General features: G+C 38.8%; 2 protein-coding genes across 5 annotated transcripts; both read left to right on the forward strand.

Annotated features, from left to right (window-relative positions):
• Nucleotides 1–524: 524 nt before the first annotated feature.
• Nucleotides 525–7974, forward strand: LOC117340381 (protein PXR1-like). The gene is made up of 2 exons (XM_033902143.1): nucleotides 525–599; nucleotides 7531–7974. The coding sequence occupies exons 1-2, from the start codon at nucleotides 525–527 to the stop codon at nucleotides 7972–7974; spliced, it is 519 nt and encodes a 172-aa protein (XP_033758034.1).
• Nucleotides 3842–24351, forward strand: LOC117340937 (beta-1,3-galactosyltransferase 1-like). 4 transcript variants are annotated; one of them, XM_033902725.1, is made up of 3 exons: nucleotides 3842–3938; nucleotides 11465–11565; nucleotides 21491–24351. In XM_033902725.1, the coding sequence occupies exon 3, from the start codon at nucleotides 22282–22284 to the stop codon at nucleotides 23485–23487; it is 1206 nt and encodes a 401-aa protein (XP_033758616.1). In that variant the 5' UTR covers nucleotides 3842–3938; nucleotides 11465–11565; nucleotides 21491–22281; the 3' UTR covers nucleotides 23488–24351. The 4 variants fall into 4 exon arrangements, with proteins under 4 accessions (XP_033758616.1, XP_033758614.1, XP_033758615.1 ...); XM_033902723.1 differs by lacking the exon at nucleotides 3842–3938 and adding an exon at nucleotides 9347–9471; XM_033902724.1 differs by lacking the exon at nucleotides 3842–3938 and adding an exon at nucleotides 9395–9500.
• The last annotated feature ends 2054 nt before the right edge of the window (nucleotides 24352–26405 follow it).

Consider the following 26405-nt stretch of genomic DNA (forward strand, 5'->3'; position numbering starts at 1 on the left):
ATGCTCATTCCGTGTTCCGTGATAGATCGATTCTTATTGTTCCGTCATAGTTAAATGCTCATTCCGTGTTCCGTGATAGTTCAATGCTCATTCCGTGTTCCGTGATAGTTCAATGCTCATTCCGTGTTCCGTGATAGTTCAATGCTCATTCCGTGTTCCGTGATAGGTCAATGCTCTTCCGTGTTCTGTTTTTGTTCCTTTTCTGCTCCATTTCTCGTCTCTGTTTCAGTATTCGGTGATTGTTCCAATTTCTTTCTCATTCATGATTGTTTTCCTCTTTTGCTCCGTATTCTGTGCATCGTGAAAATTTTTTTATCAAACCCACGAATACTTCCAATATATATAGTTTATCATTAATGATGGACAGACGATAGAACTTTTAATGCGGGGTATCTCGACAAGGACAGTCGCTAACAATGGACGGACAGGAAATTTAACCTTAAGCGACAGGAAGGACTAGTTTATATACACCGTTCTCAACTATATATTGTCTTCTTATTGACGTCATGATTATCTATGTAACAATGTATCACTTGGAGGGGGAGACACAGAGCATGAGTACTCCCTCCAACACATTCTCATCCCCTGGACCAGTCTCGGTGTGTGAGCTAGGTTTTTTTTACAGATATTCCCTCAAAATTTATTAAGTGGTTCTTTTTTTTTGCGTTAAACATCACCAACCCCCTCCTGTCACCCAACCATCACTAACCCCTCCCGTCACCCAATCATCACTAACCCCTCCTGTCACCCAACCATCACTAACCCCTCCCGTCACCCAACCATCACTAACCCCTCCCGTCACCCGACCATCACTAACCCCCTCCCGTCACCCAACCATCACTAACCCCCTCCCGTCACCCGACCATCACTTACCCCCTCCCGTCAACCAACCATCACTAACCCCCTCCCGTCACCCAACCATCACTAACCCCCCTCCCGTCACCAAATTATCACTAACCCCTTCCCGTAACCCAACCATCACGTACCCCCTCCCGTCACCCAACCATCACTAACCCCCTCCCGTCACCCAACCATCACTAACCCCCTCCCGTCACCCAACCATCACTAACCCCCTCCCGTCACCCAATCATCACTAACCCCTCCCGTAACCCAACCATCACTTAACCCCTCCCGTCACCCAACCATCACTAACCCCCTCCCGTCACACTTCCATCACTAACCCCCCCCCCCCCTCCCGTCACCCAACCATCACTAACCCCCTCCCGTCACCCAACCATCACTAACCCCTTCCCGTAACCCAACCATCACTTAACCCCTCCCGTCACCCAACCATCACTAACCCCCTCCCGTCACCCAACCATCACCAACCCCCCTCCCGTCACCCAACCATCACTAACCCCCTCCCGTCAGCCAACCATCACTAACCCCTTCCCGTAACCCAACCATCACTTAACCCCTCCCGTCACCCAACAATCACTAACCCCCTCCCGTCACCAAACCATCTCTAACCCCCTCCTGTCACCCAACCATCACTAACCCCCTCCCGTCACCCAACCATCACTAACCCCCTCCCGTCACCTAACCATCACTAGCCCCCTCCCGTCACCTAACCATCACTAACCCCCTCCCGTCACCCAACCATCACTAACTCCCTCCCGTCACCCAACAATCACTGACCCCCTCCCGTCACCCAACCATCACTAACCCCCCTCCCGTCTCACAACCATCACTAACCCCCTCCCGTCACCCCACCATCACTAACCCCCTCTCGTAACCAAACCTTCACTAACCCCCCTCCCGTCACCCAACCATCACTAACCCCCTCCCGTCACCAAACCATCACGAACCCCCTCCCATCCCCCAACCATCACTGATCCCCCTCCCGTCACTAAATTATCACTAACCCTCACTACCCCCCCATCCCCCAACCATCACTGATCCCCCTCCCGTCACTAAATTATCACTAACCCTCTCCCGTCACCCACCCATCACTAACCCCCTCCCGTCAACCAACCATCACTAACCCCCTCTGGTCACCCAACCATCACTAACCCCCTCCCGTAACCCAACAATCACTAACCCCCTCCCGTCACCCAACCATCACTAACCCCCTCCCGTCACCCAACCATCACTAACCCCCTCCCGTCACCCAACCATCACTAACCCCCTCCCGTCACCCAACCATCACTAGCCCCCTCCCGTCACCCAACCATCACTAACCTCCTCCCGTCACCCAACCATCACTAACCCCCTCCCGTCACCCAATCATCACTAACCCCTCCTGTCACCCAATCATCACTAACCCCTCCTGTCACCCAACCATCACTAACCCCCTCCCGTAACCCAACCATCACTAACCCCCTCCCGTCTCACAACCATCACCAACCCCCTCCCGTCAACCAACCATCACTAACCCCCTCCCGTCAACCAACCATCACTAACCCCCTCCCGTCACTCAACCATCACTAACCCTCTCCCGTCACCCAACCATCACTAACCCCTCCCGTCAACCAACCATCACTAACCCCCTCCCGTCACCCAACCATCACTAACCCCCTCCCGTCACTCAACCATCACTAACCCTCTCCCGTCACCCAACCATCACTAACCCCTCCCGTCAACCAACCATCACTAACCCTCTCCCGTCACCCAACCATCACTAACCCCTCCCGTCAACCAACCATCACTAACCCCCTCCCGTCACCCAACCATCACTAACCCCCTCCCGTCCCCCAACAATCACTAACCCCCTCCCGTAACCTAACCATCACTAACCCCCTCCCGTCACACTACCATCTCTAACCCCCTCCCGTCACCCAACCATCACCAACCCTTGTGTTCCCGTCTCACCATCACTAACCTGTACCCGTTCCACCATCACTTACCCCTCCCGTCTCACAACACTACCCCTGTACTCGTATCGCCATCCTTTTGACGATTTCCCATTTTCTGGGTTAGCTAATCAGGATAACTCCACATTTTTGAGGAGATCTACAAACATCATTTATCCGAATTCTGTTATTATTATGGATAGATTGATGGACCTTAGTATTAGTCATTTTATTACTATCATTAAATTTAAATGGTTGGACCATACCCGGATGATAATATGGAAGGCGTGGTGACGCAAAATAAAACTTTAATTTTTAGATAGTATCGTTTTCCATAAAGCTATAAACATGTAGAAGCGTTTTAAAGGAGTGGTCAAATGCATTGACTGGCTTTCAACAAAAAGCTGCAGGAAGGGCATTCCACTGGGAAAAATGATCGTTTAAGTGAGACAGAAGTGGTTAGCATAGCACTACCTATGGAAATTTTGATTGTTTGATTATTTCCTTTGCAGGTTCTCTATAAATTGATGCAAGTATCCGTATATGTACGTCACAGAATCCCAGTTAAAACTATGATATGACGGATATGTCCTATGTGGCTTTAACAATTTTTGAGAACAGTTCAAGTTACTAGATCCATCAATCGAATTGTAATGCCTCTTTGTCTCTCTCTTGCGCTAACACACTTTCACTGTGTATCTTGCATTAGGCGATACATTTTTTCGTCAAAACAACATTTGAATCGTAATCAAGGCTCTATCGTTAATACATAGTAAAGGTGGAACTCTTATATATACACACAAATTGTTTAACTTGCAAGAACAATATTTTATAGGGGAAATCTATGAAATCTTCCCATCAACAAAGACGGCCGCTTCAACTTTATCGCTTCAGCTAATGTAATAATTGGAGATGATACACAGTGACTTGAGGACAATATGGTACAACATACATCGACAACAAACAATCTTCGGAACATCACATCCTGTTGTCATCACATTGCCTACATTGTTGGCGTTTCTCAATCGAATGCGCCGACACTTGGAAGCGTGTGAATGAAACTGATTGATCTTTGAGATTGATCTAGAGCTGTCGATCAAGGTTGAGTTGGTGATCGGTCGACATAGGACATGTGAATATCCCACGGTGAGTTATGTCGAGTGTGTATCATTTGTTTGTGTTAACGTTATCTTCATTATACACTAATGTACCGTTAAATTACGCGTTAATATCTTTCTAGACTCAACATTATTTTTTCCTTCATGAAATCGTCTGTTCTGTTGGAGGACTATCGGACTAGATATGCATGTATTAGGAAATCAGGTTTTCTCAGTTCTACACATCATTACATCGGCTAGCTAAAGGTCTCTGGCTATTTCTCTCTCTCGTCGTGTAATATTCTAACATCGTTGGAGTACGCACATCAGAGGTTTTTTTCTGGTTAAAGGAGAGGATTATATTATGTGAAGACATTCGAACTTGTTGATAGAGGTATCATATAAATCAATAAACTCAAATTGTCAAATTATTTTTGATTTAGTTAGATTAAGTTCTCCATTGTTGAAGTTCCCAGAGTTAAAGTTCATAACGCTGCACTTTATGTTAAAAAGAAAGAAAGAAAAACACTTTTTCAGTAAAAGAAAATAAAAAAGTAGGGATTAAGAATCTGAAGGGAAAAAGAAATATCTCATTAGTTGAGGTTGATAAAATTCAATGTTTATGGCTTGTAAACTACATTTGTATATCTATTTAAAACTTATATTAATCACTGTTGTTGGCCCTGATGGAGGCGCGCGAGAGGTCTTACTCCAGGGTGAAAATTCAAGTTTGTATGGCGCGGTAAGGATGGCATAATCAAACATTTTCTGTAAAATCAAATTTTGCCTATGCAAACATAAAATATTACGTAGGCAAAATTCATAATGTTTCAACCAATGAAAACAGCTTTTGGGCACAGGGACTAGTTTATTCAGCGGATCCAAGGAAATCTGTATTTCCAAGCGTAGTGAATTATGTTCTTGGAAAAAATGGCAGCTGGTCTTGACCGGTTTCTTTGGCCGTTGGGCCATATTTTTCAGACTGCTGTGAGGTTTGTCCGCATAAACGAACAATCCCCTGGTAATAACCCGGTAAAGGAACGCACGGATAGTTTAGACTTGGGTACCATCCAGTAAACTTACTGAACTTACTCGCAGGGGGGAGTAATCTTGGTAACGTTTGCGACATTGAACTTCCCGCTGCAACTTCGATCGTGTAGGAATATTTACAAAGTTTTAAGGTTACTTTTGATTGGCTGATTGATTGAACAGAATTCGAATTTTGTCTACGCAAAATAGAATATGAATTTTGCCTAGGCAAAAATAGAATGTAGCATATATATGCAAAATTATTTGGTAAAAATATATAATTATGACATCCTTCCCGCGCGTTAACAATGAGTCATCCGTCCATTGGTCATAACTTGTATTTGTACTAATGTAAAGTAAAATCAAGTTACCAATAAAAACACGTTGTAGAGACTGAGAGATGTTGTTTGTTGTCAATGAATCAGACAAGATTTAGGATGACTCCCAACATACATTTACATATAGATGACTAGTGATACAAGGAAACCATGTTTACTTCTACAATAACACAATATGTGTTTCTGTCAAAATCTGTTGTTGGAATAATGGTTAAAAAAGATCATAAGACTTTTGAATACAGAAGACGAAAGGATTTTAAAGGATTTGTTATATTTCCCGTAATTAATATTGTGGGTTTTCTTTTTATTGCATAATTAGGAGCTTCTCCGCTACACATGAGTTATCTCCCCACACATGAGTTATTTCCCCACACATGAGTTATCTCCCCTCACATGAGTTATCTCCTCACACATGAGTTATCTCTCCACACATGAGTTATCTCCCCACACACGAGTTATCTCTCCACACATGAGTCATCACCCCACACACGAGTTATCTCTCCACACATGAGTTATCTCTCCACACATGAGTTATCTCCCCACACACGAGTTATCTCTCCACACATGAGTCATCACCCCACACATGAGTTATCTCTCCACACATGAGTTATCTCCCCACACGTTAGGGGAGGGTGGTGACAGGGGAGGTGGTGCCTCTCACGACCTGTATTAGTAGTTAACCTGCGGTTTGGCGTCTTTTCTCGGGAGATAGCACGATATGAGTGTTTCATGTCCCATCAATTGTCTCGGGTAACTGTATGTTTTGATGTCACGCAAGGACTTAGCACGAATACCATTCATAAGTTTTAATGATATTACGGGACTTGGGTATGTACAATGTCCGTGATGATACATATAATTAATTTACGGAACTTGGGAGGGCGATTTTTGATGTGTCACGGAAGAAAGCTGGATACCATAATGTATTAAGTATTTAGATGTTTACTGAGAGACTGATACCATAATGTATTAAGTATTTAGATGTTAACTGAGAGACTGATACCGTACTGTATTAAGTATTTAGATGTTACTGAGAGACTGATACCGTACTGATTAAGTATTTAGATGTTACTGAGAGACTGATACCGTACTATATTAAGTATTTAGATGTTACTGAGAGACTGATACCGTACTGTATTAAGTATTTAGATGTTACTGAGAGACTGATACCGTACTGTATTAAGTATTTAGATGTTACTGAGAGACTGATACCGTACTGTATTAAGTATTTAGATGTTACTGAGAGACTGATACCGTACTATATTAAGTATTTAGATGTTACTGAGAGACTGATACCGTACTATATTAAGTATTTAGATGTTACTGTTTCACGCCCATTTCTATACAGGACTGATCCTAACCGTGACTATAGCTGATTCAAACTGATTCCCCGTGATTGTATGTTGTTTTCCAACAATTGTCTCATATCTAAGAGGAAGTCCGTGTCTCCTCTAGCCCCAACAACATGGCGATATTTTTGACATAATTTCAGGGACCAGACATTTGTACTTCAAAACATCAGGTGTTATCTGTTGGGCCCAGAGGTAAATACATTTCCATCCAAGTGTCTGAGAGTGGTCTCCTGCTTGTTATCAGTCGGGTAACACTTTACACCTCTGTTAACGAAACAAGTTAGAACAAGATGTAGGCTAATTAATTAATTTGTTTATGTCATGTGTTTTACGTCCGCTATTTCGGCCTTGCTGGTTTAAGTTATTGAGTGCGGTTGGTAAAGACCATTTTGAAATTTTATTGTCGAGAATTTTTCTTGTTATATATGAAGTCAGACATGTTCTCTGGTTGTTTATATACCTGGTGGTTCTGTTGTCATGGCCCTAGCTCTTATTTTTTAGAATGTAATTTTACCCAAGTTCGACCTCAAGATTTCTAGATATAGATATACACAATCAGTATTAATCAGTAATATCAGTAGTAGTAATAACTTCACCGTGCTATAACATATACGATAGTTGTTGAATAGATAGGCTTATATTTATAAACATTTTTTATGAAAAAGTATAAACATTCCTTTCATTCATCTAGATTTCTGGTACCGCTGATAATAAGAGGACACTTACTCTTCCGAAACACCTGGTCTAACTCCCATTGTTCTCTCTCAAGGGTCTCCATGTAAATACATGGATATCTAGTCTGGTTTTATCGATTTTCAGTTAGAATTATGGTATCATTAATATATCGGTATTCTCCGCTGTATCGGTACAAGCTGTTTACACAGGCGTTAATCTTACACGACTTTATTGGGCTTTTACACAGGTACATGACAAAGACAAGAAAGACAACAGACAAGAAAGACAAACAGACAAACAGACAAGACAACAGACAAGAAAGACAACAGACAAGAAAGACAACAGACAAGAAAACAACAGACAAGACAACAGACAAGACAAGACAACAGACAAGACAAGACAACAGACAAGAAAGACAAACAGACAAAAGAAAGACAACAGACAAGAAAGACAACAGACAAAAAGAAAGACAAACAGACAAGACAAACAGACAAGAAAAGACAACAGACAAAAAAGACAAACAGAGAACAGACAAGACAAACAGACAAGAAAGAAAGACAAACAGAACAACAAGACAAGACAACAGACAAGAAAGACAAAGACAAACAAAGACAAGAAAGACAAAACAGACAAGAAAGACAACAGACAAAACAATACAAGACAAGACAACAAGAAAACAACAAACAAATAACAAACGAACATAACAACAATAAATACAACAAATAAATACAACATACAATACAACATACAATACAATACAACATACAATACAATACAACATACAATACAATACAACATACAATACAATACAACATACAATACAATACAACATACAATACAACATACAATACAATACAAACATACAATACAATACAACATACAATACAATACAACAACATACAAAATACAACAAATACAAAAATACAATACAATACACAATACAACATACAATACAATACAATACAAACAATACAAAAACAACAAACAATACAAACAACAATCAAACAATACAACATACAATAAATCAACAAAAACATAACAATCAAAACATACAACATACCAACAATACAACTACAATACATACACATACAAATACAATAAAACAATAAATACAACATACAATACAATACAACATACAATAAATACAACATACAATACAATACAACATACAATAAATACAACATACAACATACAACATACAATACAACATACAATACAATACAACATACAACATACAATACAACATACAATAAATACAACATACAATACAATACAACATACAATAAATACAACATACAATACAATACAACATACAATAAATACAACACGGTACAAAACAATACAACATACAATACAACATACAATACAATACAACATACAATTAATACAACACGGTACAAAACAATACAATACACAATTCAATACACTGGCGGTCACTGCTATATAGCCGGGTAGCATGAATATCTATAGAGAATGGACAAATCTGTTTACAAATTTAGACATTTTATCATGTGTTTCCTTAATTGCGTGTCATCATATACGTATTTACTTAATAGCATTTAATCTCTTAAAGTTTAATGTACCTTCAAATATTTACCAATGTTAAGTACACATGTATATATGATGCCACATAATTCAGGAAAACACGATATAATGTCTTCATTTAACATTGCATTGACCACCAATGTATAAAGCTCAGAGTCAATAAATAAACTGAATTACTAGTACATTTATAACCTCTATGGTCCAGTGAGCCTTCAGTGTACTTTGACCGGGGGTCACCCCACCAATTTTACATGGTCAAACTAACCTCAGGAATGATAAGTGCAAAGCAGAAAGAAATTTAGCAACAAGATCTCACTCGCTACAAACATCGGTAATCGTTTAAAATTCACACAGTGTCACGTGGTTTTGACGGAGAGGCAATTTGTAATAACGACGCAGTGTTTAATAACAAACCAAAAGCCCTTTCCCGGATAAATCGTCCAAAGATAGAAATATAATCTTTCAGTGCTCACACTCACGTTGTGGACAGTGATATAGGGTCCCCGGGAGTGACGTGTACCCAGTATTGACCAGTCACGGTTGGTTACACACGTCGGACCGGTTTTTATTTACCTTCTACATTTGTTAGCGTCACCTTTAAGCCATTGGACATACAATATGAACAGTTCCGGTGTGACACTGTGTGAGTATTTCGTGAGGTACACCGAAAAGGTAGTTATAATATATATCATATACAGGTATAATATATATCATATACAGGTAGTTATAATATATATCATATACAGGTAGTTATAATATATATCATATACAGGTAGTTATAATATATATCATATACAGGTAGTTATAATATATATCATATACAGGTAGTTATAATATATATCATATACAGGTAGTTATAATATATATCATAATACAGGTAGTTATTATATATATCATATACAGGTAGTTATAATATATATCATATACAGGTAGTTATAATATATATCATATACAGGTAGTTATAATATATATCATAATACAGGTAGTTATAATATACATCATATACAGGTAGTTATAATATATATCATATACAGGTAGTTATAATATATATCATATACAGGTAGTTATAATATATATCATATACAGGTAGTTATTATATATATCATATACAGGTAGTTATAATATATATCATATACAGGTAGTTATAATATATATCATAATACAGGTAGTTATGATATACATCATATACAGGTAGTTATAATATACATCATATACAGGTAGTTATAATATATATCATATACAGGTAGTTATAATATATATCATATACAGGTAGTTATAATATATATCGTTATACAGGTAGTTATAATATATATCATATACAGGTAGTTATAATATATATCATTATACAGGTAGTTATAATATATATCATATACAGGTAGTTATAATATATATCATAATACAGGTAGTTATAATATATATCATAATACAGGTAGTTATAATATATATCATTATACAGGTAGTTATAATATATATCATATACAGGTAGTTATAATATATATCATAATACAGGTAGTTATAATATATATCATTATACAGGTAGTTATAATATATATCATATACAGGTAGTTATATTACATATCATATACAGGTAGTTATAATATATATCATATACAGGTAGTTATAATATATATCATATACAGGTAGTTATAATATATATCATATACAGGTAGTTATAATATATATCATATACAGGTAGTTATAATATATATCATTATACAGGTACATATAATATGTAGTTGTAATATATTTTATTCCATGTGTACAGATTTTAATGTGTATTGAATTTCGCCACCGTAGCAGACCGTTGAAAGGACGGATATGTACAATGACTGGTAGTCGGATATATATATAATTCATAGTGGTCATCGATCACACTGACCAGTACGGTACATATACATGTATACTGACCACGTGTTATACCCGGTCATCGTATATATGTTATGGTCTAGACGATTTCCTAAATAGAATGACGCAAATGGCCGTGGTGGGCCGTCTGTATTGAAACAGAAATTCGATGTCGTACCTCGGTATTCTACTGTATAGAACTTTATAAAACGTATGTGTGTTTAAACAAGACTGCCTCGGTATTCTACTGTTTAAAACGTATGTGTGTTTAGATACACTATCATACATTGATCGGATTAGTCATGGGCGATCCAAGGCCAAAAGGCAACATCTGGTTTTTATCAAATTATTTTCATTTTTAACGGAATTCGGTAGTAATTTATTTCACTAACTCTAGTCTATGAAGGTAGAGACTTGTATATCATGATATATACGTCTCTGATGAAGGTGAATTGAATTCAGAGTAAGTGAGATATGTGTGTTTATTAGCTACCCTTTTCTATTAATTACCCGTCATGTACATATTTGTACTGATAAACCGTAATAAATGAAAATTGAATTGAATCGTATGTTATTAGTCCAAACTATTGATATGTGATATTTGATTACGAGATTTCAGTCCAAATTATTAAACTGTGATAGAATATTGGATATTTTAATACTGAAAAATTTATTTTAAGATGTTAACATGCCTTTTGTCTGAATTAACATAACATTAAGAAGGCTCCTCCACGTTTTCTCTCCTGGTGTCGGTATTTAAATGATTTTACTACGGTCTTCTTACTTTCCAGGATATGACCCGTTGTGGTTTGGTGTGAGTTGTTACCAACGTATACGTATGAGCCGATCTTAGCTCGAACAGTTCTGTCCTCGGAAAACAGTAGTACAACAGGTACGTTATCATATTGGGTTTCACTTGTTCAAAAGGATTTGTGATTTAAAACATGTAACAGGATATGCCTCGTTTACAGGTAGTTGAGATTCAAAACATGTTTCGTCTTTTGTCATTCACAGACATGGGACCCGAGATTTAGACTTATTCTGTAGTTTGTTTTGTAAAGTTTACAGAGATTAAGACTCGTTTTGTTGTGCTTTGTGTTGAATCGTTCACAGGGACCTGAGATTTAAGACTTATATCTTGTGTTGAGTCGTTTACAGGGACCTGAGATTTAAGACTTATATCTTGTGTTGAGTCGTTTACAGGGACCTGAGATTTAAGACTTATATCTTGTGTTGAACCGTTCACAGAGACCTGAGATTTAAGACTAATATCTTGTATTGAGTCGTTTACAGGGACCTGAGATTTAAGACTAATATCTTGTGTTGAACCGTTCTCAGGGACCTGAGGTTTAAGACTCATATCTTGTGTTGAACCGTTCACAGGGACCTGAGATTTAAGACTTATATCTTGTGTTGAATCGTTTACAGGGACCTGAGATTTAAAACTAAAATCTTGTGTTGGATCGTTTACAGGGACCTGAGATTTAAGACTAAAATCTTGTGTTGAATCGTTTACAGGGACCTGAGATTTAAGACTTATATCTTGTGTTGAATCGTTTACAGGGACCTGAGATTTAAGACTTATATCTTGTGTTGAGTCGTTTACAGGGACCTGAGATTTAAGACTTATATCTTGTGTTGAGTCGTTCACAGGGACCTGAGGTTTAAGACTCATATCTTGTGTTGAATCGTTCACAGGGACCTGAGATTTAAGACTTATATCTTGTGTTGTGTCGTTTACAGGGACCTGAGATTTAAGACTTATATCTTGTGTTGAATCGTTTACAGGGACCTGAGATTTAAGACTTATATCTTGTGTTGAACCGTTCACAGGGACCTGAGATTTAAGACTAATATCTTGTGTTGAACCGTTTACAGGGACCTGGGATTTAAGACTTATATCTTGTGTTGTGTCGTTTACAGGGACCTGAGATTTAAGACTTATATCTTGTGTTGTGTCGTTTACAGGGACCTGAGATTTAAGACTTATATCTTGTGTTGAATCGTTCACAGGGACCTGAGATTTAAGACTCATATCTTGTGTTGAATCGTTCGCAGCGACCTGAGATTTAAGACTTATATCTTGTGTTGAACCGTTCACAGGGACCTGAGATTTAAGACTAATATCTTGTGTTGAACCGTTTACAGGGACCTGGGATTTAAGACTTATATCTTGTGTTGTGTCGTTTACAGGGACCTGAGATTTAAGACTTATATCTTGTGTTGGATCGTTTACAGGGACCTGAGATTTAAGACTTAAATCTTGTGTTGAATCGTTCACAGGGACCTGAGATTTAAGACTTATATCTTGTGTTGTGTCGTTCACAGAGACCTGAGATTTAAGACTTATATTGTCTGGTGTCGTTCACAGATAATGAAGAAAAATGATGCATTATATATTTTTCGCAGGCACTTGAGATTTAGGAGAAGGCATGTATTTTGTGTCATAGTGTTAACAGATTTTGCTAATGTCTACATTTTGAATCATTGACATATAATATGTATACATGTCACCTGTACATGTCACCTGTACGTCTTTAAAAGAAAATACATTTTGTATTTTCATTTCTTCATATTACGAACTTATATATCTATTCTAATCTAGGTCCGTTCAGGGAAGTAGGATATTATCTGTTGGTTGTCTCAAGTCTCAGGTCCCTGTGGTAGTAGAGAGGTAGGATATTATCTGTTGGTTGTCTCAAGTCTCATATCCCTGTGGTAGTAGAGAGGTAGGATATTATCTGTTGGTTGTCTTAAGTCCCAGGTCCCTGTGGTAGTAGAGAGGTAGGATATTATCTGTTGGTTGTCTTAAGTCCCAGGTCCCTGTGGTAGTAGAGAGGTAGGATATTATCTGTTGGTTGTCTCAAGTCCCAGGTCCCTGTGGTAGTAGAGAGGTAGGATATTATCTGTTGGTTGTCTCAAGTCCCAGGTCCCTGTGGTAGTAGAGAGGTAGGATATTATCTGTTGGGTGTATCAAGTCCCAGGTCCCTGTGGTAGTAGAGAGGTAGGATATTATCTGTTGGGTGCCTCAAGTCCCAGGTCCCTGTGGTAGTAGAGAGGTAGGGTATTATCTGTTGGTTGTCTCAAGTCCCAGGTCCCTGTGGTAGTAGATAGGTAGGATATTATCTGTTGGTTGTCCCAAGTCTCAGGTCCCTGTGGTAGTAGAGAGGTAGGATATTATCAGTTGGGTGTCTCAAGTCCCATCCCAGGGTTAAGGTTACGTATATCTGACCCTAACCCTTGTACTTGAATTCTAATATTTGGTTTCAGAGTTGATGTGTGTATTAACTATTACTATGTACGGATGACGGTACCCTTGTTACGACTACGTTTTTAGTTGTCTTTTGTGCATAGAATAAAATAAGAACTTGTAAAATTGGTCTTTCGATGCGCTCTATGTCAAAAATGATTTGAATTGAGAAGACCCCTCGAAAATTGTCCGATTATACAACATTACGGTCATTTCATGGAATATCAATTGCAATTAACAAACACATTTTTCGCAAATGTTACTAGTTCATTTCAACATATTTTTTTATTGGAAGTCAAATGGATTGAACATCAGGCTAAGCCTATATTAAAGTTCTCTCCATAACATATTACATTTATTTCAAATAATTAGTATCTGGTTATTAGTCAAGAATGAAAATTACAGTATATATATAAAAAGAGTATTTGTGAATAATATATAATGATAATCTTATGTGTTTTCTTTTTCTTTATAATAATTTTCAAATCATTGTTAAATATATATTAGAACTCGTTTACTACGCAGGAGAGAGACAAGTGCCTGATCAACACCAGAGTTTCTGACTATAATGTCCATCTGGTAAATACCAGTAGTCTTCTACTCATGTGTTGACCAAACACGCATATCCCTACCGCATATAACCATATAAGAATTTAAAATAAAACATACAAGTGTCTAATTCTGATTAAGTCCAAATCAATTAAGATTATCAATTGAGATTGTTCATACTCCATAGGGAGATAAATCAATTATACATAACTATGTTACTAGTTAAGGGTTTGCTTCAAAAACTCAAGTTTTGACATTTACTTTTTTTTAGTTTGAAAACGGCTATTTTTAAATCGAAACTTGCAAAAATGCACCAATACCTCTTTGGCCCCATTAACTCAGACAGGTAGCAAACCACGTATAAGCTTAGCCACCTATCCATAACCTTACGTGTAGCCACCGCCAGGGGACAGATAGCTCAGTCGGTCGCCGGCCACGTGACCTCAGATGGAGACCCGAGGAGCGTGGCTCGACCTCCGTACCTGTGTTTCACGGGAAGTAAAAACTGTGCTGCCGTTGTGTCCTTGGGCAATGATTTACTCTGGATGGCATGAGACGGGCCTTCCGTATGTTGTTCTGCGACGTAGTCACCAACTACTACAAGGAGATCCGGCCTCAATATGACCCTGACTGTGCAGGGGCTAGCAAACAAATAAACGTAGCATCCCACTTCATGACCTTTTTAGCCTCTAAAATACCAAAATTTATTATATTTTTACCAGGGAAATATAAAAAAATATTCATTCTATAAAAGTGATATTTTTTTTACTAGTGATCACTTTTGCTGATTTGACCAATCAAATTAATGATTAGCAAATACCAAAATAATTGACCAATCAGAAAGCCCGACATATATGTCAGCATCTGGACAGGGGGAACTACCTTTTTTAGAGAACTGTAGGCCTAGTTAGCATATGGGGTAGGTTTTTCGTTGATAAAAAATGTAATAAACAGAATATCTAACAGTGTCTTCAGTAATACCAAATATATTTGGTATTACTGAACACACTGTTAGATATCCTCTATGTATTTTACCACATGTAATGTCAAATTACGAACGGACAGATTATACCAAAAAGTCAACGCGTCAGAAAAAATGGACATTGTGACGGGATTACAAATACTTTTTGGACATTGTGGCGAGGTAATGGATATTTTAGCGAAAATTGTTGAAAGGTTTTTGATTAAATGAGTGGTAGATTGAAACCTTTGTCACAGCGTGACGTTGAAATACTTTTATTTGAATTTTGAACACGGGTGATCGCCTTATCCGAACGCCTGTTTACGGGGACGTCAACTCGTACCGGACAGGGAAACCCAGTGTTTACTTGTTATTAGTAGGACTGTCGCCTCCCTGGAGTCTGCCTTTATGATTTAACAGTGTGCTGTGATATTCACCCGACAAAATATCTATTGAATTTAAGTTCATTCCGGGGTCTTAAAGAGTTTAAGGAACTCATGGGTACGATACATCTACATATCAGAGTCTATATATATCTCTGTACATATATAGTAATTCACAAACATAGTTGGAGAGTGATCATCAGTATACATGGCACGGGAAGTAACGTATAAGATACGCCCTAGACGTATACAGTGGTAGCAAGTTAATCGAAAAGTTACCACCAATGCATACTAACACTGACGGAGGGTTACTCCGTGGTACCTGTACAACATTTGTATTAAGTTGACGTAACAGCACAGCTACCAATGGTAAAATGTGGAACGCTACATGAAGGGGAATATCATGTCGAGATTCTGTTGGATTTATTCTAATAACTGAGTGTCGTCCATTCGTACAGATTAAATACCCCGTGTACAATCCAAATATGTGAGTAGCACGTGTACAATCCAAATATGTGAGTAGCACGTGTACAATACAAATATGTAAATGTATCGTTGTTATTTCAGTTTTAGTTTATATTTTATGGATGTTTGACAGGAAGAGGAGTATTATTTTTTACTCTGTCTGAATTTTGTAGCGAACGATCCTTACATAGAAAATGTCAAACATAAGATCGTAAACAACGCTGCTAGAGATGTCAACATTAGAACGCTTCGAGTCATTCGGCTAACCTCGGCCGATTCCGGTACCCTGGAGTTACGGAATCGGCCGAGATGTGACGAGTGTCTTCGAGTGTGTCGCCATCTTGGATGCACGTAACATGTGATACGTACGATGGTTGTCATTCAATTCATTTTAATGTTTATACTGTGAACTTGTTTGCGAATTTGACATTATTCATCAGTACGTTGATCAATACAATGCTATAAAATGTTCAATCTGTTAATTATTATTATTTTTTTTTTAATTTTCAACTCCTCAAACATTGAAGTAGCCGTGCCAACACAAACTATGTCTTCCGAAGGGATTTCATTGTCAATAAAGGTTCAGAACACATCTAGAATAAACCACCACGTATCGGGTCCTTCCTTGGACGGTATCTCGGTATGTGCCCCGGGGACAGGACAGTACGGTCGATACCCCGGGGACAGGACAGTGTGATCCGTACCCCGGGGACAGGCTGTCATCATTGATAAGTGGAAGTTAAACTTACTTTACTATGATAGATCAGTGTCGGAGCTAATCATATACCTACCCCCAGGTAAAAGTTCCGGGTCAGAGTTCAAATCATCGTAATATTTGTCCCGATGTCGCTTCAGATCTGCCAAATACATATAGATTTTGGGATTAATCTCCCTAGACGCATTGGTTACTATGTCTGGTGTATTTCGTTAGGTTCGTGAAGGTCAAGACCACAGACTCCTAGCATTAGATGATCGTGTGCATCACAAAGTGGCGGGAAGGCGTATAGCGTTAATCTTCGTCTGTCCGTCCGTCCGGACGTACTTAGCACTTTCCGTTGAAATATCTTCGTCGTCTAACCCCGCCATAATTCACCTCTCAGGGAGATTTTTGTCACCTCATTACGCAGGTCCGGAAGGAACGCATTCTGAAATTAGGACAAAAAACTTCACTCTGCAAGTCGATACTGTCCGTCCGTCCGTCTGTCCATCTACATACGTAGTTGCGCACTCGATCATAATTGTCGAACAGTAAAAATCGGGGTTCTGTTTTGACATGTATGTCAAATTTCGTGCGAAACGAGGTCAAACCTTCTTTAAAAAGTTTGAAATTAAGTTTCAATAATAGACAGAGCGTTTGATCAAGAGGTATGATCCGTGCATCAGGTGTTTCTGCCACGGTTTTTGCTACTAGTAGACGAGAAATAAAAATGTGGGACTTTGTCAGATTTAATGTCTGTTCCATTAACTCAAACTTAGTCTTAGATCCGGTGATGTATGCACTATACAAGAAACACGTTTTGTCCGACAGCAACGCATGAGGCCCTGATATGGTATATTTATCATATTATAGGCCCTAATACAGCACACTGGCTTTGATCCACATATTGTTCGACAGCAAATTGCGATGCAGGAGGCCCTGATGTGGTATATTTGCTATTAATATATTTTGGGCCCTGATTCTGTACACTGCATTGGAAATAGTGTTGTTCACCAACTTTACACAATAATGTGTTTTACCTTTGATCGTGCCGATCAATATTCTCCACCAGTTCTATCAATCTCACCAATGTCGGTTTATAATGATTTACATTTATCTGGCTGTTATACCGTAACTTAATACCCACGTGTTACAGCTGTTAGATACAGCAGGTGCTCTAACATTCACGACTTGCTGGATTGGCGGGGTTTACAGGTAGGATTTGTTTTCTTGGTTAAAGGTCCTTACAATATTGTCATCGGAGGTTTGTGTCGGGATGTAACAGAAGGCGAGTCAGAAAACAAAAAAAGATACGGCACATACATGGTCAGATGGCTGTAATTGTTTGAAAAATGACGCGTGTTAATACAAGTGACGTGTACCCGCGTTGTCCATGTTATATATATACGTAGTTGTACCGAGAGAAATATATATATATATAATCTCACGGTGCGTTCACATTCGTAGGTTTCTAACAAACATGTAGAGTCTTGCAGAGTCCATTTCTGATATCTCATCATTCGCAAATTACGTTCAATACCCTTTTCAATAACGACATGGAGTATATTTAATACCGAGGTGATAATTTTCCTTGGAACCAGTATTGTAATGAAAAGGTATCGACGGAAGACAACAGCGCGCTGCGGCCGAAGTAAAATTGATCGTTAATTAGCTTTGGCATCCATTTATAAATCACTGCTATGAAGTGAAGCGGTAATGTGTTGTGATGTGAAAGCTTCAGTAAAGTTACACGTGACACGGGATATATCGATACTTCGGTGAAATGGCTATACACTTAGTCCTGAAATGGCCTTCTGTAACGACACAAGGTACATACTCTCGATCCTGTGACTGTCTCGTGTAACGCCACGAGAGTCACATCCATATTTCTGTGAGCTGGTTAGAGACCGTCTGTTTACAAATCGTTATTACTTGAACCTCTCGGCTGTACGGCACATCCGCAGCTCTGCTTCGGTTTGGGATACTATGTATAGTTTAAAACTGAAAGTAGGCCCTACTGCATCTGTACACTGGTTTTACGCATGTAAAAAGCTTTGCTTAGCCCTGTGAACTATGACTCAATAGATGCCGCTTTATATTCGTTTTGATTTTTTTCATTTGTTCCTTGCTTCGCAATGGTTGCTTGCCTTTCTTTCATTTGTTCCTAGCTTTTAATTGGTTCCATTTCGTTCATTTGTTTCTAGCTTTTGATTAGTTCCTATCATTTCTCTCAGTTGTTCTTAGCTTATCATTGATTCAATTTCTTTCTTTCGTTTGTTTCTAGCTTCTCATTGGTTGCGTACCTTTCTTTCATTTGTTCCTAGCTTCTTATTGGTTCCTTTCATTTCTTTCATTTGATCCTAGCTTCTCATTGGTTCCTTTCCTTTCTTTCATTTGTTTCTAGTTTCTCATTGGTTCCCCTTTTTTCTTTCATTTGATCATACATGTAGCTTCTCATTGATTACTTTTGTTTCTTTCTTGTGTGTCTGGCATCTCATTGGTTGCTTGCCTTTCTTTCTTTTTTCCTAGCTTCCCATTTGTGCCTTTTGTTTTTTTCGTTTGTTTCTAACTTCTTATTGGTTCCCTATTTTGTCTCGTTCATTTGTGTATGGCTTATTATTGGTTCAGTTTGTTTCCCTCCTTGTTTTTAGCTTCTTATTGGTTCCTTTTGTTTCTGACCTGTCATTGGTTCCTTTTGTTTCTGACCTGTCATCGGTTCCTTTTGTGTCTGACCTCTCATTGGTTCATTTTGTTTCTGACCTCTCATTGGTTCATTTTGTTTCTGACCTCTCATTGGTTCATTTTGTTTCTTTTCTTAGTTTCTGGCTTCTTATTGGTTCCATTTTCTTTGCTTTTCTGAGTTATGTTATAAAAGAATTTAAGATTTGTTTTCATTTGATATCTCAAAGTTTTTAATTAGTCCCTTGCCGTTTGAAAATCTGTATGTCTGTCTGTCACGCCATAGTTGTCCGGACAACTCCTTCTAAAGTACTACTCCGATTTTAACTAAACTTGGTATACGTGATCAGTATAACATGTAGTTTAAAAAATGGGAAATAAATAGGTGCACTCCTAGGTCAGGCAGGGGACTTTGTATTGCTGTTACAATGCTATCCATCCTTGTTTTGTTCGGCAATGCTTGCAAAAATGCAAACTTCTTAGACTCCTTTCATAAAATCTCATAGAAAATGAAACTCTTTTAAGATTAGGTAAAGATTATCAAATGTATATCAAAAGACGGTGTTCACTGGTGTTTTTGTTTTTGTTTTTGTACAATATAAACCAGTGTAATCAGGTCTATACGATGTTGAGGTAACCGAATTAGTTTATACAAGTACTTATATTTTACATCATGATGCTGTTAGTGGAGACCTACTGCTAAAGGTATATTTTACGAGTTCGTTGCCTGTCAAATGATTATATAAAAGGTACCCAGGACATAAACACATTTCATTACTCTTAGTTAGGTGTAACACAGTCGTCTTTTACCTAGGTGGCCGGGGTTCGATTCCCTGATTGAACGTGGAATGGTATGGGGGTCACCTGCCCGACCACGTTGCTTTTTCGTCTGGGTACTCCGGTTTCTTCCTACGCTGTGTCTGGACTAATATCTATTTGTATTTACCATCTATATAAAGGTGTTGTTTCTGGACTAATATATTTATCTATTAGCCATCTTTGTAAAGGTGCTGGTTCTGGACTTATACATATATTTATTTACCATCTATATAAAGGTGTTGTTTCTGGACTAATATATATATCTATTAGCCATCTTTGTAAAGGTGCTGGTTCTGGACTTATACATATATTTATTTACCATCTATATAAAGGTGTTGTTTCTGGACTAATATATATATCTATTAGCCATCTTTGTAAAGGTGCTGGTTCTGGACTTATACATATATTTATTTACTATCTATATAATGGTGTTGTTTCTGGACTAATATATATATCTATTAGCCATCTTTGTAAAGGTGCTGGTTCTGGACTTATACATATATTTATTTACTATCTATATAAAGGTGTTGTTTCTGGACTAATATATATATCTATTAGCCATCTTTGTAAAGGTGCTGGTTCTGGACTTATACATATATTTATTTACTATCTATATAAAGGTGTTGTTTCTGGACTAATATATGTATCTATTAGCCATCTTTGTAAAGGTGCTGGTTCTGGACTTATACATATATTTATTTACTATCTATATAAAGGTGTTGTTTCTGGACTAATACATACATTGTATGATAGATATGACTATTACCTCAAAGATGTCAAATTCCTATTCAAACAAATGCAATGTCAGTCATGCAATTGTAAAGCAGTTATGAAAACACCGCGGGTTATTTACAAGGTGTAAAAGCGTTATTTAAAGAGTTATTTAAAATACTTATGTCCTTGTATTTGGTATGTTATGCCGTTTGATTTAAAAATGATAATAAAAAATAAATGATAGATACATTCATAAATGTCAAAATAGTAATTCGACCTGTTTTTTTTTTTTTTTTTTAGAATTGTCTAACGCAAGACGCTGGAAATTTGCATCATACGGTACTGAAGTCTGGGATCCTTCCACCATTCAGCAGACCGACTTTGTACCTACGACCTTCCACCATTCAGCAGACCGACTTTGTACCTACGACCTTCCACCATAATGAGCGAGTACGCCGTGTTATAAACAGTAGTCCATCTCACCTGGTCACGGGACAGTCGATTTTACTGTAGCGTGGTGTCCCTATAATAGCAGTGGGAATCGATTGGAAACCTGGAGACAGAAGTGCTGGTTAGCCGTATAAAGACACGCCTGCCCGGACCAAGTGTGGCGGTTATAACACACGTGTAATAACAGTACAGGGTACAGTCCACCGGGCTCTGTGACGGGGTGTGTGGCTCTCATTTTCTCATTCATATACAGGTGATGGCCTTAGATGATCGATGTTATTAAAACCCAGTGTGTGGAATATTTAAAGTCCACGGTGTATACTCCTTCTCGAAGTGTAATATTGGTGGACTAGTCTGTCGGTAATAACAATAAAATACCTGTACTCCGTAACAACTGCTAACGAAGTAAACAAATGAAACAATCGCTTTGTCAAAGTGTGAAACTGAGCGCTGGAGTAATGATGTGATATTACTATTTCTTCTACACAGAACCGACAGTAACCGGAATTGTGAATACCTGTTAAAGGTTAGCTCCCCGCGGAGGATCGCTGTTTCATTCTGAAGTTCTAAAGTCAGTGGCGATTTGGTGTATAAGAGATAAAGTTAAACTGTTCTCGGGAGAGTGAGGTTGTAACAAGACTATGCCCTGTACGACCGCTTGTTCTGTAGCAGTCATGAATGACGCCGACAAGAAGAGCGTGCGAACCTGCACGACCAAGTCCCTGCTTTGTGCGTTCGTGGGTTTGTGTTTTCTGATGTTCGGCAGTGTGCTTGTATATTGGTATCACGTTAATGAGATATTCACACTCTCTGTGAAGCTCACGGATAACGTCAAGGATTTCTATGAAAAGGACGCTAAAGAGTTATTGAAAGTTCTTCGGTTAACGGAGTTCGTTAATAATGGGAGAACGACACAGGAACATGTCATTAGTAATTTGGTGTCCGCGAACGTGTCCACGAACATGTCTACGATTGCCAAGACAAAGAACGTTCCACCTAAACCTCCCTCGGATCGTCCGGATACATGTGAAATGTGTTTCAGGCACGATTTTAATTACATATTAGACAATGATGAAATCTGCCAACGTAACAACAATTCCCCAGACATAGATGTGGTGGTATTGATATTTACAATTCACAAGAACAGACAACAGAGGGACACAATACGACAAACCTGGCTTACGTATGCTAAAAATAACTCTATAGACTCCAACGTTAGATACGCCTTCCTTCTCGGAGCGCCTTCCTCTCCAGCGATGGATAAAGCGGTAAAGGAGGAATTCGATATATACCAGGATATTCTTCAGGAAGATTTTAAAGATGCTTACAGTAATCTAACGTACAAAACTATGATGGCTTTCAAATGGGCCAGCACCAAGTGTAAGGACGCCAAATTCGTGATGAAGACTGATGACGATATGTATGTTAATATTCCCAATATTCTTACGACATTAAAAACCAACAAAGACAAATTACAAACTCGGGTGGGAGGGGCGTGTCACCAAACAGCTAAGCCAATCCGCGACCACCGTTCAAAATGGTACGCATCAAAAAAGAGTTTCCCCGGAAGTCACTATCCGGGATTTTGTTCCGGTACCGGCTATGTCACCAGTATGAACGTGGCTACCAAAGTGTTTGAGGTATCCAAAAAGGTGCCATTTTTCCACCTGGAGGATGTTTATGTCGCCCTTTGTATTAAAAAACTGGGGTACTCATTACTAGCTATCCCAGGATTCAATGCTGGCAGATTTCGAGCTGATCCATGTATTTACCATGGCAAAACCATGATGACGTCACACCAAGTTCCACCGGATATGATGAAGAAGATGTGGCTAGGAAAGTGTTAATGTCGTCGGTGGGTTTGAAATAACATCAAGTGTCTTTTCTACAAAGGATTATGTGGATTCTATGTAAACATTCGCAACAAGTGCCTATTAATCTTAATCCCCATCTCCATTACGACATTTATTGAAAAACATTCTCGAATCTGCGAGTTTTTATTTAACTGATGAATATGGTCCTTATTATCGCGATACAACACTTTGTTAACGGCACAACAATCGTATCTGATGATGCTCGTGTAGATATAAACAGAAAACGACCAATATTATTTAAGAGAGAAATGTAAGAAATCCAGGACAATATTCCTTTCAAAATCAATTTTATTTTTTCTTCTTATTCTCCCGACATTGCAGCAGTCATATTACAAAGATGTAATTGCATTGTATATAACGTACCTTACTGGTAAAGTGTTAATTTTTGCGAGCTTAATTTACGGCCTAATCACTTTAAATATCTAGAATTAGCGTTATATAATGAAGTGACACATGCAATACTCTAAAACTATAGAGACACTGTAAATAACATTCATATTTAACGTGACCAACACAAGTACCCCCAAATTAACACTATTTATTGAGATTAATGATAAAATCATCAGACCATGCCATCGTCATAGAGAATGTAAATCTCGTTGTAGACAATAACCTCGACATTCCAGTGGTATTGATCATGATCTGCCTGATAATACTAACGAACATCCATGACACAGGAAATGAATCTCGATTGTATTTTAATATCAAGATGACGACAGCCGTTTGCTATTGATGCTGTTTAATGTATTTCTGTTAATGTTATATTTTTTAACTTCAAATATATTTTTGTTAAGATTTCACAACTTAATAAAGTGTAGATATGTTTTATAACGTTAATGAAATTTTGAATTATATATCGTTATAATGACTGAGTGACTGGTACAATGATCGGACGGATATCGTTATACTGACTGGTACAAGGATCGGCCGGATATCGTTATGCTGACTGGTACAATGATCGGACGGATATCGTTATACTGACTGGTACAAGGATCGGCCGGATATCGTTATACTGACTGGTACAAGGATCGGCCGGATATCGTTATACTGACTGGTACAAGGGTCGACCGGATATCGTTATACTGACTGGTACAATGATGGGACAGATATCGTTATACTGACTGGTATAAGGATCGGCCGGATATCGTTATACTGACTGGTACAAGGATGGACAAGATATCGTTATACTGACTGGTACAATGATCGGCCGGATATCGTTATACTGACTGGTACATGGATGGGACGGATATCGTTATACTGACTGGTACAATGATGGGACAGATATCGTTATACTGACTGGTACAAGGATGAAGCGGATATCGTTATACTGACTGGTACAAGGATGAAGCGGATATCGTTATACTGACTGGTACAATGATCGGACGGATATCGTTATACTCACTGGTACAAGGGTCGACCGGATATCGTTATACTCACTGGTACAATGATGGGACAGATATCGTTATACTGACTGGTACGAGGATCGGCCGGATATCGTTATACTGACTGGTACAAGGATCAGCCGGATATCGTTTTACTGACTGGTACAAGGATCGGCCGGATATCGTTATACTGACTGGTACAAGGATCGGCCGGATATCGTTTTACTGACTGGTACAGGGATCGGCCGGATATCGTTATACTGACTGGTACAAGGATCGGCCGGATATCGTTATACTGACTGGTACAAGGATAAACCGGATATCGTTATACTGTCTGGTACAGGGATCGGCCGGATATCGTTATACTGACTGGTACAAGGATCGGCCGGATATCGTTATACTGACTGGTACAAGGATGGGACGGACGGATATCGTTATACTGACTGGTACAAGGATCGGCCGGATATCGTTATACTGACTGGTACAAGGATCGGCCGGATATCGTTATACTGACTGGTACAAGGATCGGCCGGATATCGTTATACTGACTGGTACAAGGATGGGATGGATATCGTTATACTGACTGGTACAAGGATCGGCCGGATATCGTTATACTGACTGGTACAAGGATGGACAGGATATCGTTATACTGACTGGTACAGGGATCAGCCGGATATCGTTATACTGACTGGTACAAGGATCGGCCGGATATCGTTATACTGACTGGTACATTGATCGGCGGGATATCGTTATACTGACTGGTACAAGGATCGGCCGGATACCGTTATACTGACTGGTACAAGGATCGGCCGGATACCGTTATACTGACTGGTATAAGGATCGGCCGGATATCGTTATACTGACTGGTACAATGATCGTCCCGATATCGTTATACTGACAGGTACAATGATCAGCCGGATATCGTTATACTGACTGGTACATTGATCGGCGGGATATCGTTATACTGACTGGTACAAGGATCAGCCGGATATCGTTATACTGACTGGTGCAATGATCGGCCGGATATCGTTATACTGAAAGGAACAAGGATCGGCGGGATATCGTTATACTGACTGGTACAAGGATCGGCCGGATATCGTTATACTGAAAGGAACAAAGATCGGCGGGATATCGTTATACTCACTGGTACAAGGGTCGTCCGGATATCGTTATACTGACTGGTACAAGGATCGGCCGAATATCGTTATACTGACTGGTACAAGGATCGGCCGGATATCGTTATACTGACTGGTACAAGTATCGGCCGGATATCGTTATACTGACTGGTACAAGAATGGGACAGATATCGTTATACTGGCTGGTACAACGATCGGCCGGATATCGTTATACTGACTGGTACGTTGATCGGCGGGATATCGTTATACTGACTGGTACAAGGATGGGACGGATATCGTTATACTGACTGGTACATGGATATCGTTATACTGACTGGTACAAGGATGGGACGGATATCGTTATACTGACTGGTACAAGGATCGGACAGATATC

Source organism: Pecten maximus, chromosome 13, assembly GCF_902652985.1.
Source record: "Pecten maximus chromosome 13, xPecMax1.1, whole genome shotgun sequence".
Lineage (NCBI taxonomy): Eukaryota > Metazoa > Mollusca > Bivalvia > Pectinida > Pectinidae > Pecten > Pecten maximus.

Coding starts and splice junctions, on each gene's coding strand:
- LOC117340937 (XM_033902725.1), top strand. CDS start 22,282: ATGCCCTGTACGACCGCTTGTTCTGTAGCAGTCATGAATGACGCCGAC.
- LOC117340381 (XM_033902143.1), top strand. CDS start 525: ATGTATCACTTGGAGGGGGAGACACAGAGCATGAGTACTCCCTCCAAC. Junction 600..7,530: donor CATCCCCTGGACCAGTCTCG/GTGTGTGAGCTA, acceptor GCTTTTACACAG/GTACATGACAAAGACAAGAA.